Source organism: Medicago truncatula, chromosome 8 (genome assembly GCF_003473485.1).
Source record: "Medicago truncatula cultivar Jemalong A17 chromosome 8, MtrunA17r5.0-ANR, whole genome shotgun sequence".
NCBI lineage: Eukaryota > Viridiplantae > Streptophyta > Magnoliopsida > Fabales > Fabaceae > Medicago > Medicago truncatula.
In genome coordinates, this window is record NC_053049.1 from 15,061,749 (window position 1) to 15,079,425 (window position 17,677).

The 17,677-nt window shown below is 31.1% G+C and overlaps 2 protein-coding genes and 1 non-coding gene across 3 annotated transcripts; 2 read left to right on the forward strand and 1 right to left on the reverse strand.

Moving 5' to 3' along the window:
• Positions 1-435: 435 nt before the first annotated feature.
• LOC11446249 (inositol polyphosphate multikinase beta) lies at positions 436-2,538 on the reverse strand. The gene is made up of 2 exons (XM_024772023.2): positions 2,309-2,538; positions 436-1,489 (listed from the first exon to the last, which is right to left on the reverse strand). Exon 2 carries the CDS (start codon positions 1,474-1,476, stop codon positions 616-618), a length of 861 nt encoding a protein of 286 aa, XP_024627791.1. The 5' UTR covers positions 1,477-1,489; positions 2,309-2,538; the 3' UTR covers positions 436-615.
• A 1,612-nt stretch (positions 2,539-4,150) lies between these two features.
• On the forward strand, positions 4,151-4,223 carry TRNAK-CUU (transfer RNA lysine (anticodon CUU)). Its single transcript has one exon. It is a non-coding gene; the product is annotated as a tRNA-Lys (tRNA).
• A 6,728-nt stretch (positions 4,224-10,951) lies between these two features.
• On the forward strand, positions 10,952-14,967 carry LOC11407606 (aspartyl protease AED3). Its single transcript, XM_003627835.3, has 3 exons — positions 10,952-11,465; positions 12,880-13,354; positions 14,313-14,967. The coding sequence occupies exons 1-3, from the start codon at positions 10,995-10,997 to the stop codon at positions 14,669-14,671; spliced, it is 1,305 nt and encodes a 434-aa protein (XP_003627883.1). The 5' UTR covers positions 10,952-10,994; the 3' UTR covers positions 14,672-14,967.
• Positions 14,968-17,677: the final 2,710 nt, after the last annotated feature.

Sequence of the window (17,677 nt, forward strand, 5' to 3'; positions counted from 1 at the left end):
AGAAAAAATGGTGCAGTGCTTACAGTTACAGCCTCGACGTTACAAATTAATCGGACAAAATTGAATTATATGAATATTAAATCTATGATCAGGTATCAAAGTATCAAACCTTGTGGGAGAGATTACACAAGCTCCAGTCTTACCAGAACCAGTTTGGGAAACTAATCACTACACATATAGATCAAGCCGACTAAAGGTAAGGATGTATCTTATAGTATCTATAAGAACTTGACTTGAAATGGAACAGTTGCAGTAACTCTTATGATCATGAGAAAATGAAAATTGTGCATTTCAACCAAAGCTACCATATCATCGTCACATAGCTCCGAACACATCAAAAGTAAAATAGATAACAGCTAACAAGTATAGTTGCAAAGTAACCACATTAAACCAAGCATACTTTCAAGCAACCTAAATTGAAATTAAAGCATCATCTGAAACTCTGTAAAACTTTTCAAAAGACCTTATAGAAGCGGTCATTTTATTACTCAAAGAACATGATCAAACCTTTGTTTAAGTCATCAAATTGAGATGATTACAACATGAACCAAATCTATCTATCTGCTCTAAGAAAAGTATTATGCTAATTAAAATCGTGGAGTTTTACTCTTATGCTTAAGCTTTAGGGTTTGAGGTCTGAACATCAGATAGACCAGTCAAAACATCCTTAACAAACTTAATCAAAGAACAGAGACCCCCTAAGAAATTATGATCAATAGCACCTTTAGCATCAACCACATGAGCAAAATCAACAAGCTTAACAACAGCACTTGCACTCTTCTTCTCATCCTCCTTTTCATCTTTCTCATAAACCACAAGAACAGAACATGAATAAAAATGAAAAATAGTTTGAACTTCAAACCATTTCTTAAGCTCCAATAATTCCTCCAAAATAGGAACAAACACCCTAGACCCAAAAACACAATCAGGTTCATCAACATTACCGTCTGAAGAAACAAATTTCCTCAAAACCAACATCACATCATCAACAGATAGATCCATAAGAAACTTTTTATGAGGCTGCCATAATTGATTAGTGGGACCCACTGACCTCAAACCGGAGATTCTAAACCCTAATTTGATACTAGAAGATTCTCGATCTTTCTGGAGGCATTTCCGGATGTAATCTTCAGAGGACTGTGGGTGCCATGTTCGTGAACCGATCTTGATGTCGACGACGGCAGGGTTGGTGTAATTGCTGACAATGTCTTCTAAGACGAGGTGGGGGTGTAGACCAGATCCGTCGGAGGCATCGACGGTTTGAGTGCCGTGAAAAGAAGGGAAGAATTTGAGAATGTTGGTGGGAATGCGTGGATCGGAATAGAGGGATGTGTAGAAAGCAAGTTCATTGGAACCTCGTTCATCGTCTTGAAGAGGTTTGTAGAACTTTCCAGAATCGTCTATTAGAGGACCTAGGATTCCGTTTTTTGCTTGGTGACCTGCAACTTGGTGCTCTGGGATTTTCAGCTTCACCATTTTGTTACTGAAGCTGTATCCATTGAACACAAATAACAACAAAAATTGTCAAAAATATCCTTACCACTATCATCAAGTTCTTAGTCTGCAGCATGCATGCATACGTAGAAATGAAAATCAATGAATAAACGATCACCCAAGTCCATAAACAATAACACTTTTTTCCAATTTAGTCCCTAAATTGTATAAATCCATCCAATAAGTAGTCCTTAAAGTGTAGAAGAATTTGTCAATTAGTCCCTGGCAACCTATAAAGCACCGACAAAGGCACAAACATTGGACCCGATACGGACACTGACACTCTGACACAGATAATAATTTGAGAAATGACATAATTCAGTGTAACTATAGGTGTCGGTATCATGTCTGTGTCGGAAACGGACGTGTGTCTGACACTGAGACACACATAATCAGGGGAGTGTCCGTGCTTTAAAGCTAACAACTTAAAAAAGAGACTAAATTGACAGATTTTATATAGCATTACCTATCATATTTAATACTAAATTGAATAAAGGGTGATAGTTTAGAAACTAAATTGATGGTTTAGTCAAAAACCAATAGTATCTTCGATATAATCGAAAGAATAAAAGGCTATCTAAGAAGCATATGCTTACATTTCAGTTTCATGCATAGTGTGACGCTCAAAACTTTAAAACATGACTCAATGAAATTCAAATCGGCAATGCACAAACCAGATACACATAACAACAAAATCCCCATCGGCAATGCACAGATTACTTACAATGTTCAGATTTCCCAATTTTGAAGAAATCCAAAAAAAATCCCAAAATAAAAAAAATAAGAGAGTTATTGATTTGTGTTTTTGAATTACCTTGATGTTCGGTGATTAGCAGATTGAGGCGAATCAGGAGGGGTTGGTTCATGGGTGGAGGAGGGTTGAAGACGAGACAGAAACAACGATGATGTGATTATGATCACAATATCACATGATTCTGTTGCAGGCAGGGGTTTTTGAAGTCCGCATGGTGTGTGTGTGTATCATATGATTCTGTTTCAAAAGGGGATTTTTGACAAACCACAAAATAATTATCCTCGTTCTCTTTGTCTCCGCGAGCTTAGTTCAGGTGAGAACAAATGCATAATATATGCAGCGTCTGAGGTTCGAACCTCTGAACATCCCACTTCTCCCTGTTAAATATGTGTGAGCTCCAACCACACTAAGCTACATCAAAAAAAAAATTATGTTTTAAAAAATTCTTTTTTCCAAAGAAAAATTAAATACAAAGTGCATTCAATTTGCTCTCTTTTTCATTTTCTCAATGAAAATTGTTTTTACATCTTCTTATAAAATTTATTTCAAAGATAACAAACTATGTTCCAAACTAGTACTTTATTTTAATATTCTTAATAATGTGATTTTTTTTTTTTTTATAATATGAGACGGTGGAGTATATTAGTTCAGATCAAATTTAGTTAGTCTGACCGTAAAGAATACTTACATTTTCCTTAAAGTTATATATTTTGTCAACTATACCCTTGAGTTAATTACTAATCCATTTTGTATAAATAAAGTGGTTACTTTTTATTATGTGTCACAAGGGATTTTGATGAGGCTGTCTAAAGTGATTTACTAATGAATTGAAATGCTTATTTATAGATAAATTTAATAATATACATAGATTAGGGTCGACGTAATAATCTTCAAAAACACGTGAGATTTAAAGTAAATTTTGATATATAAGGTCTATTTTATCTGCACAGCGAGGTCTTTTTGCTTATAAAATTTAATGAAAAATAATTTTTTATTGATAGGTCTAAAGTGAGGGCTTTAGTTGCCTTATCCTTGAGTCGGACTGTACAGACTCCCTAAAAAATATACGTTATTCTCAAAGTAAAATCAGTAGTAAACATATATTTTTTCAGAGATTTATTGATAGGAACAATATTAACAAACAAACTCATCTTTGCTAAGTGGAAAAAGTTAAATAAACAACATGTATTTTTACTACAAAATGTACGAAAAATTAGCCAGCCAAAAAATAAACACCTAAGCTTTAGCCAGTGTCAATGGAGAGTATGCCATCTGTGTGCTTCATATCTTTATAGCCTCAAGTTAAAAGTTAAAAGATGAAGCTTTATTGCTGTGAGGATAAATCATGAAATCATCTGTGTGCTTTCCCTCTGTGATAAGAATCAGAAATCAAATCATGAAAGCAAATTTGAGCTGCCTCAAGTTTAAAGAACACAAGAAACACATGTGTGATCCATATTCATACTGGTATAGCAAGAATAATGAGTGACTATCAAGTTGATTATATAAAAACTAAGTCTGTGACTTCAAAAGGATGTAGCATTTGATTTTATTTTTTTTAATTAATTTCTTCTTCAAGGATGAATTAAATAAAGGATGGGCTGCTAATGGGGGAAACCACACATATCAAACAAGAAGAGGCATGGTTATAAAAATTGTCCTAAAACCAATCATATAGCTGAAATCAAAATCCATTCATTACAATTTTAAGTATTCATTCATGTAAGATTCACTAATAGAGCAGTTAGTGCATGTTAAGGGTGAAGGGAAGATAAAATGTGTTCATTGTAACAAAGAGAAGATAAAAACTAGCTAAGGTGATATGCATTTTCGGAAATAATGAAAATAGGTCTTTTAACGGTCTCTTTTTTGTTTAATGACAAGTAACATCAACACAACCAAGCCCGTCTAGCTCAGTTGGTAGAGCGCAAGGCTCTTAACCTTGTGGTCGTGGGTTCGAGCCCCACGGTGGGCGATTGTTTGTTTTTTTGGGCTTAAGCCCCATGTAATCACAAAGATAACCAACTAAAACTAACACAAATTTAAGAAATATAAATAAAAAATAATTTTACTACTTGTAAAACTAACATTGCTCTGAATTACATCAAAAACATCTAAAAAAACTGTTTGGTTGGTTTACAAAATGTCTTCCTTAGTAATCACCGGCTCCGTAACATTGTTTTTCTTTTGGAAAAAATCCATAAAATAATTCTTAGCAACCATACTCACACTTGAATTCTCAGTTACCTTATTACCATGATCATCTTCAAGAGAGGTAATTCGGTTTACTTTCTTTGGCATGAAAAAATTTATTATTTGGATCATCATCTTTGTAGTAGTGTGTCTTTGCACTTTGATGCCAGTATGAATCATCTTGCACAAGCAATTGAGTCATTCACTTTCACAAGGACATGTTAGTATATTGATTGCCATATATGGACCCATTTTCAACATTTGGAAAAATACTACTAGCTCAAGCTTTTTTTGAAGGATACTAGCTCAAGTTAGAGGATAAAATGACATTTATCTTTTTCTTTAAAAAAAAAAAGGGATGCATCATCTTTTTTTGTAAGTGCAAAATTTTTACTTCCTCCATTTCACAATAAGTATCAATTTAATAAAGAAAGTCATTATTTAATTATAATTTTTTTTTATTGTACCTCTAAATCTCTAATCAGTAATTTTATTATTTTTCCTTATGCGCATGTAAAAATCTTTAAGAAATAGTCATCTTGAAATAGAACTATTAAACCTCTAGCAATAACTATTCTAGTAACAAACAACCAAAAATCTACATCAATACCATGAAGTAACTATGAAATAAAACAAAATAGGGAAATATAAAAACTGAATCACTTCAGCCAAGCACCGAAAACCTGCAAAATCAGAAGCATCAAACTGTAAACTGAAACAGCAGTAGTAAATGACAATAAGGAAAATGGATGATCTCAATTTTTTTTCAATTTCAATCTTTAAATGATTTTTCTCCTTTCTTTTAAAATTTTAATGTTATCCTCCATTTATATTTCAATGGTGTAGATTTTCACATTTTTTTCCATGGTTTTAAAAAAAATAAATAAATACATTTGAAAGGATCTTAATCCGACAATGACACATAGCTTTTTGCATCACATTATCATTTTATTTTATTTATCTTGCATTTTTTTAATCGTTCAATTATTTCATGTTGATGATTGTTATGTACTAATTCAAACTTACTCTGAAAAATATATTTTTTTTTTAGCTAAAGTGGTATTTTCTTCAAAGATATTGTTATTGCTTTTTGTCCAATCAAAATGTACATTCAATTCAACGAGTCGAAACTACATTTTGAACAAAACGTTCGGATTATTAAGTGACCATCAAATACTTTTTTGTTAATTAGGGATTGTTTTGGGAAAGAGTTGAAATGAGTTTTGTTATTTGAATTTGCTTGAGACTTTTAATAGGGAGAGACGACACATCTCCATCAAACATTATAAAACATTAGATAGATATGTGGATCAATCTCTTATATTCAACTTTGAATTCATTAATATATGAGATTTAACTAATCACATTTGAATTCAATAATCTCTCTCAAATGTGACTCTCCAACATAATATACTTGTACTACCGTTTACACAAAAAGAACACCGACTCTCGCTAATCAAGACTCTAATAACATTTGTTGTGGAGTTTGAGAGAATACCAGAAGGCGACAACAAACCAATGATTCAAGACTATAAGAGAGATGCAACATCTCCACCTAAAATCTTAAATATTATATCTATGAATTACATCTCTTATTATTTACATTGAGTTTATTCATCATTGATGTAAAACTTAATTATCCACACTTAAACCTCAATATATATATCTTACTTTTTATTTTTATAACTTAAAATCATTTAAAAAATATACATAAAAAATAAAATACACCCTAACATAAAAATTTCGAAATAAAATACCATTTCTTTTTGTATACAAGCACTTATATATAACTCAGATTATCTGAATGAGATTAACAAGGATGCACATGTTATGTCACCTGCTAGCTAGTAAAATCATTCTTAAATCACATGTAGACTTGCCCACGTAAATTCTTATCGTACGGAAAATTATGTCTAAGCCTAATATAATGAATAAACTCTCATTTTAATCTTTAAGTCTAGAGATACTTTTGAAATTTGAATAAATTCAGAAACTATAAAGAATTTATGATATCGTCTCAATCATTTAGTGATGAAAATGATTGTTTACTCCTAATATAATAGAGACCAATGGTCTCAGCTAGTTGTTCAATTCTTGCAGAGCTGAGCTTGACTACACTACAAAACCTTCATAAAGAGGCTTGAATGTGACATGATATATATGAAAACAACCAAGAGTACAATTTTTAGCTGTTTTCACTTCAGTTTCTATGAAATATTCAGATCAAGATCTCAGTTCTCATATTAAAATTATTATATAGTTTACAAAACAAACACATAAAATTAAGAAACAGATCTGTCAATGCTTCAAGATTGTCTACTAGTTTGGTGTATTTGTATTCTCTTAATATTATTATTTCATTATTATATTGACAATAGTCGGTTTTGGAACAATTTTAGATTGAAGACAAATGATTAAGTCCTTTTTTTAAGGGTCCTACCCTTCAAATAATGGTGCTCTTTTTTGGTAAAGCTATGATATAATCAAGAATCTTGCACACTTTCTTAAATTAATCTTGCTCTCCAGCATAATAATTTTGGCACTAGGATTTGAGATTTGATTTTCATTTTGCCACTTAGTGCATGTCCCTAGGCATCACTTTTAATATCTTTTGTTATTATTCAAATAAATAAGTATACTATGACTTGTGATCTTACTTATATGGTGAATAGAGCATATTTTCACACCTTCCAGAGCATGTATAGGTCAGAATTTGATTCAGGAAAACCTAGACCCATATGAAATGAATTTGACTCTGTGATATTAATCAGTGTATACTGTATACCATGACCATATGTTGATGGTCTGACGGATTCAGAGGTCTATAGTATACTATAAATATTTTGACTAAAATAAAAAGAACACCGTTATATCGTTATATCAGACACAGTATGAAATAAGCTGATTTTTTTTTTGGCTAATATATTTACCCCATGTAATATTAATGATTTTTGGTTTACCTTCTTGTAAAAAAATTTGTTTAAATTCCAATCTTGTAATTTGAAGATTTTTTATTTTGAACCTTTATGAATTTTGACAGTACAAAATCAATGATATGGCAAGGGGTAACCTGAAATATCGATGATATGGCAGGGGGCAAACTGAAATTTTCTCAAATTACAAAGGACAAAAGTACCTTAAATTTTATAATTGATGCCATGAAGGTCTAAAATAAATAAATAAATAAATTACAGGGTAAACTTTTTTACAGGGTAAACATATATTAACTTTTTTTTATGCAAGAATGGAGAAAAGAAAACCAAAACTTCATTATTTATACAATGTTGAATGTCCGAATGTGTGTCAAAAAATATGTTCTATGCAATAAACATCCCTAACAAAAATAACATCCGACGTCTAGTAGCTGGTTCGGTTCGAAGTTTTCTCCAAGATAGCTGAAGTATGAGGGTGAGTACTATCAAATAAAGCCCAATGATTAGAGGCATCAAGGTGCATCACCCTCAATTTATTCTCAAATTTTAAATATGTAGGATGGTGTGGTTGCTCTGTTGAGCCATGTCATGGAATCGAGAACTCCAAATATATCATTTTTAATTTGGTAAGAAGAACTACCCATGCTAGATGAATCGGAAGTTGGGTTACGGTGTCCAATTGCACGCTAACCTAAACACCTGGTGTTCGTCAAATAAGACAGTATAGGACGGTGGTCATGGAAGTCGAAATCCGCTAAAGAGTATATAACAGCTTACCTTCTAAATCAACTAGTTCAAAAAATGGATGGCGTTAAAGCAACCTATAACCGGCTCCATTGAACATTTCAAAAAATTGGTAGTAGCTTCGTTTTTTTCTTCTTTCTTTTAATGGAAATGGGTACTTAACTCCCTTGTATGATTTCATTCAGCTTTTTTTTTTTGAACAAGTGATTTCATTCAGCTTTAAATTTAAGATACCAAGGGTCTAGATTCGAAATTGAGTTTCTAGCTCGTCATTCTTGAGTAATATTTACTTGTGTAATTTTTAAAAGTCATAATGAATTAATCTAGCAAGTATATTCTCTGATTATCTGAGGGCACGTGAGAGGTAAATAATGCATGCAATTCCACCCAAGAGAAGGTAGATCCAAGAAACTAATAAGGAAGGTACATAGCAATTCAGCTGAAATCACGGTTCTTGTTATTTTCAAGCTAGCTAAGTTTGGTTTGTCCATACTCTAGTTGTCTATATTGCAAAATATTTACCTAAAGACCATACCGAATGTTAATGATACAAATACAAAATAGAGAAAGAGAGAATAGGAACAATAATGTAAGTTAGGGTTTTATAAAATATTAATATCTTGATGTTAAAAACGGTTACAAGATAATACTATGTACTTCCTCCGTCCCTAATTATAAGATCCTTTTGAGAATTTTTTTTGTCCCTTTTTATAAGACCCCTTTGTTATTTTCAACTACATTAATTATTTCTTTACATACATACCCTTATTTATTATACATCTTTTTCTTCAATCAACAATAAATAACATGTTGAAAACATAAACTAACATTCTTTCTTAAACGATAAAATTGTAAAAACAATAGTGATTACAAACAACTTTAATACAAATATTCACTATCTTAATTCCCGTAATTTTGACAAAAGGGTCTTATATATAGGGACGGATGGAGTAATAAAATTTAATAAACTCCAACTTACTAATATAGAGGCTCGATTGATTAAGCCTAATACTTTATTATCTAACAGTAATTATCAGAATATAACATATCAATTTATGACCTTTATTTCCAAGATTAGATCATCATCTTAGCTAAATCGAGAGATCAGCATCATCACTAATAAAAGTTACAACATCAGGAGAAACAAATGAAGTAGAAAAAAAATTACTATTAATAGAAAAAAAAATTGATACATTATGGAACTTCCACCATCCCAAATTTGTGTATTGTTTACTCATGCACTTCATCATAACCTTCCACTAAGGCATAATAGCACCTTTTTTTTGGGGTACATAAAGCATAATAACACTTTAACCCATAACATATTAGTAACATATATATCAATTATCTATTTTTATGAATGTATCACTTTTTGCCCCCTCGAAAATGCAAATTCTTACTAAATTATTTAGCATTAATTTGGTTGATTACAAACACATACATCATTTGGTCACTATTATAAGTAAAATTTTGTATTTTAGATTCATTCATTTGATGATATATATGTTATTTATTATAGACCACATACATTATTTAATAAATGAATCTAAAATACAAAATTTTACTTATAATAGTGACCGGATGGTACAGATATCCAATGTGAGCCCTCATATCATTGAGTATGTGGCATGCATTCAACTATTCATGCTTTGGCCTTATAAAGTAGCCAACACCTTAACTTTTCTTTTATCTTTCTTGCAAACTCAAGCAATATATAATCATTTTTTACCCGAAAATAGATGTATGGAACAATATTATATAATTGTACCTTCCAATAAAAGATAACTTTTTGACACAAAAAATGAGTGTACAAATTTATACACATCACCTTTACACTTCATTAATTTACGATAAACTTACGTATGCGATACCATACGTTTGACACTTTTTTTCATAATCATTTTTTGTTTTTCTTTTTCAAATTTTCATTCTTTATGTTACATTTTATTTGGACCGTTAACCTATAAGTTTTTTTTTTTAAGGACGTTAACCTATAAGTTATATCACTCGTTGTCTGTCATTTATATTTTACGATTATATGTATCACATATTTAGCTCCACAACAATATTCAATGTTTTTTTTATCAAGTGTTCACACAAAAGATAAACGACGACTCGTTATTACGAGTTCATGAATTTGAACCTTGTTGTTTATTGAAGATATTTTTGTGTAAAAATTAAGTTCAAGAATTCTTGGATTTAAAATTTAGATTTAAAGAAGCTAAATAATTAAATTGAGGAAATTTCTTATTCATTAGATTGAATATACTGATTTGATCTACTTTTTAAACATTGATTTGAAGTAGAATTTCCCCACAAAAAGTAGGCCTACAAGACCAAATGGAATACAGTAGGTTATCATGTTCCCACTTCAATTTGTCACCCCACTACATTCGTACCTCTTGAGTGCCCCATACCCTGATAATACACCTTACAACCATATCCCAAAGTAAATAAATTAATAAAAATCTTTCAACCTCAAAAATAAATAAAAGGGTCACGTTAACCCAGATCATCGATTAAGGAAGCTAAAAAAATGAAGTTTTAAATTGAAAATGTTATTTTTTAAATTTTTTTTCTTAAGAAGTTAAATTAGCTCATCCAAATTGACACCAAAGAGAATTGAATCTGAGACTTTGAGAAGGAGCACACTTGCATGTCCCAACCATATCAGTAAGCCAACTCAAGTGGATTTACTTTTTAAACTTTTTAAGAGTTAACCGAACAACATTTGATGTAATTACTATTATATTTAATTCCTTAAGCAGTGCACACTCGTTAACATTTCTCTAAATAAAACTCGCATAAGGTAGTAACTTTTTTTACTTATATATAGTACTACTCACTCCCTATCACAAGCCACCACTATCTCAACCATGAAAATCCCAATTTTTCTAACACCTTTCCTTCTCTGCCTCTTCATCTCCCTAGTCCAAGCACAAACCCCAAAATGTGACATCCAAGATGATGGCTCAACACTCAAAGTGTTCCATATCTTCAGCCAATGTTCTCCATTCAAACCATCAAAACCAATGTCATGGGAAGAAAGTGTCCTAAACCTACAAGCTAAAGACCAAGCTAGAATGCAATACTTCTCCAGCTTAGTTGCTAGGAAATCAGTTGTACCAATTGCATCAGCAAGACAAATAATTCAAAGTCCAACATACATTGTTAAGGCTAAGTTTGGTACTCCACCTCAAACTTTGCTTTTGGCTTTGGATACTAGTAGTGATGCTGCTTGGATTCCTTGTTCCGGTTGTGTTGGTTGTTCAACATCAAAACCTTTTGCTCCTATTAAGTCCACAAGTTTTAGGAATGTTAGCTGTGGTTCTCCTCATTGCAAACAGGTTAGTAATCCTCGTAAACACAACATTCATGAACCTAGAAATGTTTGGATTTCATTGTTTTGATTATATAATATGATATTGATTGTGACTAGATATATGTGTGTCTATATATAATATGTGTGTCTCATTATTTAGAAGAGTATATTTAATTTGTCCTTCTAATAAAGTGTATATATACTAATATATTTAGTGATTTCTTTTAACTTAATTTGATCTGAAGTGTATAATGTTGACAATCTTAAAACTTATTGGAATTTAAGAGTGAAATTATTAACTTAAGCATATGCTATTGGTAAAATTAGTTTAAGACTATTAGTTTTTTTCTCTGGTTTCAATATTATTTGTTTCTTTTTACTCAAAAAAAATGAATTATTTGTTTCTTTATCTCATGACACAAAACTACATAATACTATATCTCACCACCAAAATGAGTCACCAAAGACATAATACTGTATCTCCAAGAGCTCTTGAACAATGAAATCCTTAATAATGTGTATATCAAATCAACATACATTTGATAAATGAACCAAATTTGGTTGTTGTGTAATGTGTTGACGATTGATGAATCAAAATCAAAACAATATACATTTGATAAAATACATACTCTTGATAAAATATAAATAAAAAGATAGTTTTTTTTTTTTTTTAAGGAAAATAAAAAGATAGTTGAATGTGACACATACGTCAATTTTTCAACTCTAGTAGTTTTTGCTTACATTTCATTCAATAGTAGTTTAAGTTAAAATTATTGTTAGAAAATTTAAACCTAATTGGCTAATTTTGGTGAAGACTATGGTAAGTTCACATTGAGTTAAAACCAACCATAGAATCATATTGTTCATACGTTATTCAATATCTAATTTTTTTATTTAATGTGTTACTTCTAACTCAACAAATCAAACTATGCATGCACTATGATAATAAGTTATCCGACATTTTTTAAAATAGTTGATTCTCTCACATATATAATTTATCTGACACTTTTAAAAACAGCACATTCTTACATCTATCTATAGCATAAAAACAAATTAACCGACACTTTTAAAAACCATGAAAACAAATTAACCGACACTTTTAAAAATAGCTGATTCTTATATCTATAGGATGAAAACAAATTTACCGACACTTTTTTGCAAAAAAAATAAAAAAATAACTTTTTTTAATAAGCAAAAAGAATAACCAACATTCTTCATTTATAATAAAATAAACATTTACAAATTTTTCACTGTAGTATTATAGTATATTCGAATCATAAAACCTTATTCTATGGTCACTGTACTTACCTTTCCTTAAGGCAAAAAAGATCACGAGATTTCCCAAAAAAACCAAAAGCTATTTATTACTTTTCTATTTTTCCACAAAAAGTACAAAACATAAACGGTGCTTAAGATCTCAAACATGTGATATTTTTCAGGTACCCAACCCCACTTGCGGTGGAAGCGCGTGTGCATTCAACTTCACTTATGGTAGTTCTTCCATTGCAGCTAGTGTGGTCCAAGACACACTTACCCTAGCAACTGACCCAATTCCAGGGTACACTTTTGGCTGTGTTAACAAAACAACAGGAAGTTCAGCACCACAACAAGGGCTATTGGGCTTGGGCCGAGGCCCATTGTCGCTCTTGTCCCAAAGCCAAAATCTCTACAAGTCCACATTCTCTTACTGTTTGCCTAGCTTTAAGTCGATTAACTTTAGTGGGTCGTTGAGACTTGGGCCAGTGTATCAGCCTAAGAGGATCAAGTATACCCCACTTCTCAGAAACCCTAGAAGATCGTCACTCTATTATGTTAACTTGGTTGCTATTAAAGTTGGTCGAAAAATCGTCGATATCCCTCCTGCAGCGCTAGCCTTCAACCCGACTACCGGTGCCGGGACCATTTTTGATTCAGGTAATAATGTCTTCATTTACATTTAACATCTTCTACTTCTTAACAAAATGCATTTTAGTATAGTTTTACAATCATAATTCATAAGTATACATTTATCATTGTCATTTTTAACTTTGGACATGTATTCTTTTCTCAAACAAAAATACTTTGGACATGTGTTTTAGATGATAATACAATACATGTGTGTTTAAATTACTATTATGCTTTGAATTTTTCCTAGGTTTTATGTTGTGTATTTCCTATATATATATATACCTTCAAAACATGGGGCGCAATCTTGAGTAAGTAGTCATATTATGTTCACATTCTCAAGAAAACAAAGGAAAGTGGGTTTCATGTTTGAATGTGTGATGACAAAATTAAGGTCAAGTCCCCTCAAAAAAAAAAAAAAAATTAAGGCCAAGTTGAGACAAATTTGTCAAAATCCTACACGTGACTAGGCCATATGTATGACTTTGTATTATGTACTCATGCTCCACATGTCTTGTACAAAAAGCACCAACCACCATTTTGAAATCGAGATTACGTACAAGTACAATTATATTTTTATTTTTTTGAGGGAAGTACAATTATAATTATAATCACCGCACATCCATTTTTTCATTAAAGAAATACGAGAATGATGATCTTGAAAATAAATTATCAAGATTGAAGCAAACAACAATAAAACTAAGATATCATTCTAACTATGTTACCAAGGATAATAATAATAATAATAGATTTAATGGTTTATACAATGAAGACTCTCATCATACCTATACATAAACATATATACTTTGTAATCTTTTCAAATAATACGTACATAATTTGTATTTCATGTTAACGTAAAATTAGTTTACAATAATCTTACTAAAGATATGGTTTACACTAATTTATATTTAACGGTCCATATTTTATTTTCTCATGTCAATTTCACTAAACATTTTCTAAATCTGATTTTCTTGTTGAATACTACCAGGTACCGTATTTACTCGACTAGCTGAACCGGTATACACCGCCGTAAGAAACGAGTTTCGCCGACGAGTTGGCCCAAAACTACCTGTGACAACCCTAGGAGGGTTCGACACATGCTACAATGTCCCAATAGTTGTACCAACTATAACATTCTTGTTCTCAGGCATGAATGTAACACTACCACCAGACAACATCGTCATACACAGCACCGCCGGTAGCACAACATGTTTGGCCATGGCAGGAGCACCCGATAACGTGAACTCGGTGTTGAACGTGATAGCCAACATGCAACAACAAAACCACCGTGTGCTATTTGATGTACCCAACTCAAGAATTGGTATTGCTCGTGAGCTTTGCACCTAATAAGTGGTTCTTGGTTAAGATCAATTTTCTTAGGTACAATAATAATCTTGTCGAATTGGGATTATGAGTTAATTATTTGGGTAGTTGGTATTTTATTTTTATTCATGTCATTTGGGTTTTGGTATTGCTAAGAGTTTATTGCTAACTATGTAGTAAGATATTGAACTACCATATGTAAGGAATTGGTAAATGTAAGTTTCGAAGTTTGAAGTATTTATATTGTATCTTTGTAATGGTATTTGCCACGGGCATATATAGCACTTAATTAAGTTGTTTTATTGAATATGATTATTGAATTTACGGGTCTTTACAAAGTTTACATATGATGTTGAAATTTTAATTTGCAATGTGGAATAGAAAAACTCTATTGGAGCGAATACTGAATAGAGTAGTATAGGGAAAATTTTCGCAGTTGCTTCTTTTGGTCCAATTTCGCTGCTATATATGTTATCCAATTTTTGCAGCTTTTCTCGTTGTTGCAACCATTGATTCATCGAATTCAAGCAATTGATCTTTTATCAGAGAAGAGAAGTAATGTGCGTGTCTGCTAGGGTTTTTCTCAACGTGGCCTCGTCGCCACCAATTTTTTTCGAGGAAGTTCCTTACCTCAGCCACCACACTGCCAAGAAAACCACCAACATGGCCACAACGATCATCTGCACATGCCCTTGCTAATTTTGATGATATCGCTTTTTAATTTAACTAACAAAACCTTCCGTCAAAGGGGATTCAGTTTATCTTAAAATTACCCGGGAAGTTCATGATCATGATGTAACATCTTTAAAAAAAAAAAACTTACACGTTCGATTGGTTATGATCAAGGTGTAATATATTAAAATGAAATGATTGTGGTCATCATGGTTTAATTTTGAATAGATACACAAAATTGTGTTACCTTTCGAAAATTTGAAACATATTTGATTTCTGGTGGATTCTAGGGTGAACCATCAAACAAATAGTTCATCGGTGAACCATTTAATTTTTACCATCAGATAAGATTAACGGTATAGATCAACCATAATTAAAAAAGAGAATATTTACAATTGCCCACATACAATCTTGTCATACCTCACCTTCTTAATTCACTCTGGTGCCTTTTTCTATTAACGTGAACCATTGGTTTAAACTCATGTTTTATTTTGAAAGAATTAAAACTCATGTTCTATGTTTTTACTAATTTGGTTTGAATTTTCTTCAAATGCTTATATAAATAACCAGAATGGGTGTTAATCAAGAAAAGCTGAAATCCCATTGATTTAAATGTTCTTCCTGTTTTCATCTTATTCAAATATTAAGAAAATTAATCAATCATCAAAACTTAATTCAAAGGACAGGCGCTTCAAACACAGGAGTTTGAAATTGGGTATTATATTTGCCTTAAAAGAGGGAGAAGGAGCAGTTAGTTATGATTGAAATTAACAAAAGAGGGGAAATTAATGATTGAAAATTTTTCTGCTTTAAAAAAAAAAAAAAACACCAGTTAATTATGGTAGTGGTGGTGGTGTTGGTGACGGTACGAGCAGTCACCATGGGATGAGGATGCATGTTGTAGTTGTGATGAGACTCAAAAACAAGGGAGAAGTAGAGGACAAGATTGTGTGTGGTCAATTGTCAATATTCTCTTTTTAAATTTTAATGGATCTAAACCATTGATATCATCTGATGGTAAATATTAAATGAACCACCGGTGAACCACTTGTTTGATGGTTCACCCTAGAATCCACCTTGATTTTTTGGTTCAAATATTTATCTTGTATATAATGTATTACTGACAGATATTTATCTCATATATTTTTTTTTTGTATTTATCAAATACTAGTGTTTGTTTTGTACTTCTTTGTTATATTTATCAGTTACGAATATATCCTGTATTTTTTTAGATGAGTGTTATTTGAACAACTATTTGGTGGACAACTTATGAGACAATCATAATTTACAAAGAAAAAGTAGGTATTGACAAGAAAATCAAAGCAATAGGGAGATAAAGTAAAAAAATAATGTAAATATGAGAAAGAAAGTTATCACAAAAGTTGTCAAAAAATGAATGTTCAAATATCATTTCTCACTTTTTTAGATCCATGTTTCCGTTGTTTTGTTTTTTGAACTTTAAAAATTCATAATTAATCTGTCATTTGTTGGAAAATTCTGATTTTATGTAAAAAGTCATATTTTAAAATCATAAACAACTATGAACCTTCTGATGTTATTCATCAAGAAAGTTCAAGTTACTGCAGTACAGTCATTGGTAAATGATACAAACCATTTCGCACCAAAGATATTAGAAACAGGGGCATGGCTTCAAACATCATAATCATAATGAATAAAATCAAACGGTTCATCACTTCTAGTAAGGTTTGAAGGAAAAATAGTTTGATGGTGCTTAGATTTCTGCGCAATTATCCTATGTAATATAAGAAACACTGGGAGTATATTTAAAAGGTTAGAAATGAGTACAATGTGTACAATTTTTCAAAGGGAGAAGCACCAAACGACAACAATGTGTACAATTTTTCAAATAAAAAATGAACGTAAAACATAAAAAAATTAACCTTAAAAAATTGTCTTCGATATGAATTTTAGCAATTCCAACCGTGAAAGAGAAATGATATTTGTAGAATCAATTTATGACAATTTTTTGATAACTTTCTCTTTCATATTTATATTATGCTCTCATTCTCTCTATTCCTTTTTCTCTCTATTATTTTTTACCAATGAAAAAAAAAAAATTATCACAAAAGTTATTTCAAATAGTTTTTCAAATATCACTATAGACTTAATGTGAAAATAAGTTTTTTTATCGAATCAAATACTAGCAATGCAAATTAATTACAAAAGTTACTATTTATCATAAAATTTTAATGACGCGTATCCTTTTAATTTTTATAAGAAATTGTAAAAATTAGACAACAAAATCACTTACTCCTTTCATTTCACAATAATATTTGCATCACTCATAATTCAATATGTTTTAATGAAAATAATTTTTTTAGTTATACATTTTTCTTA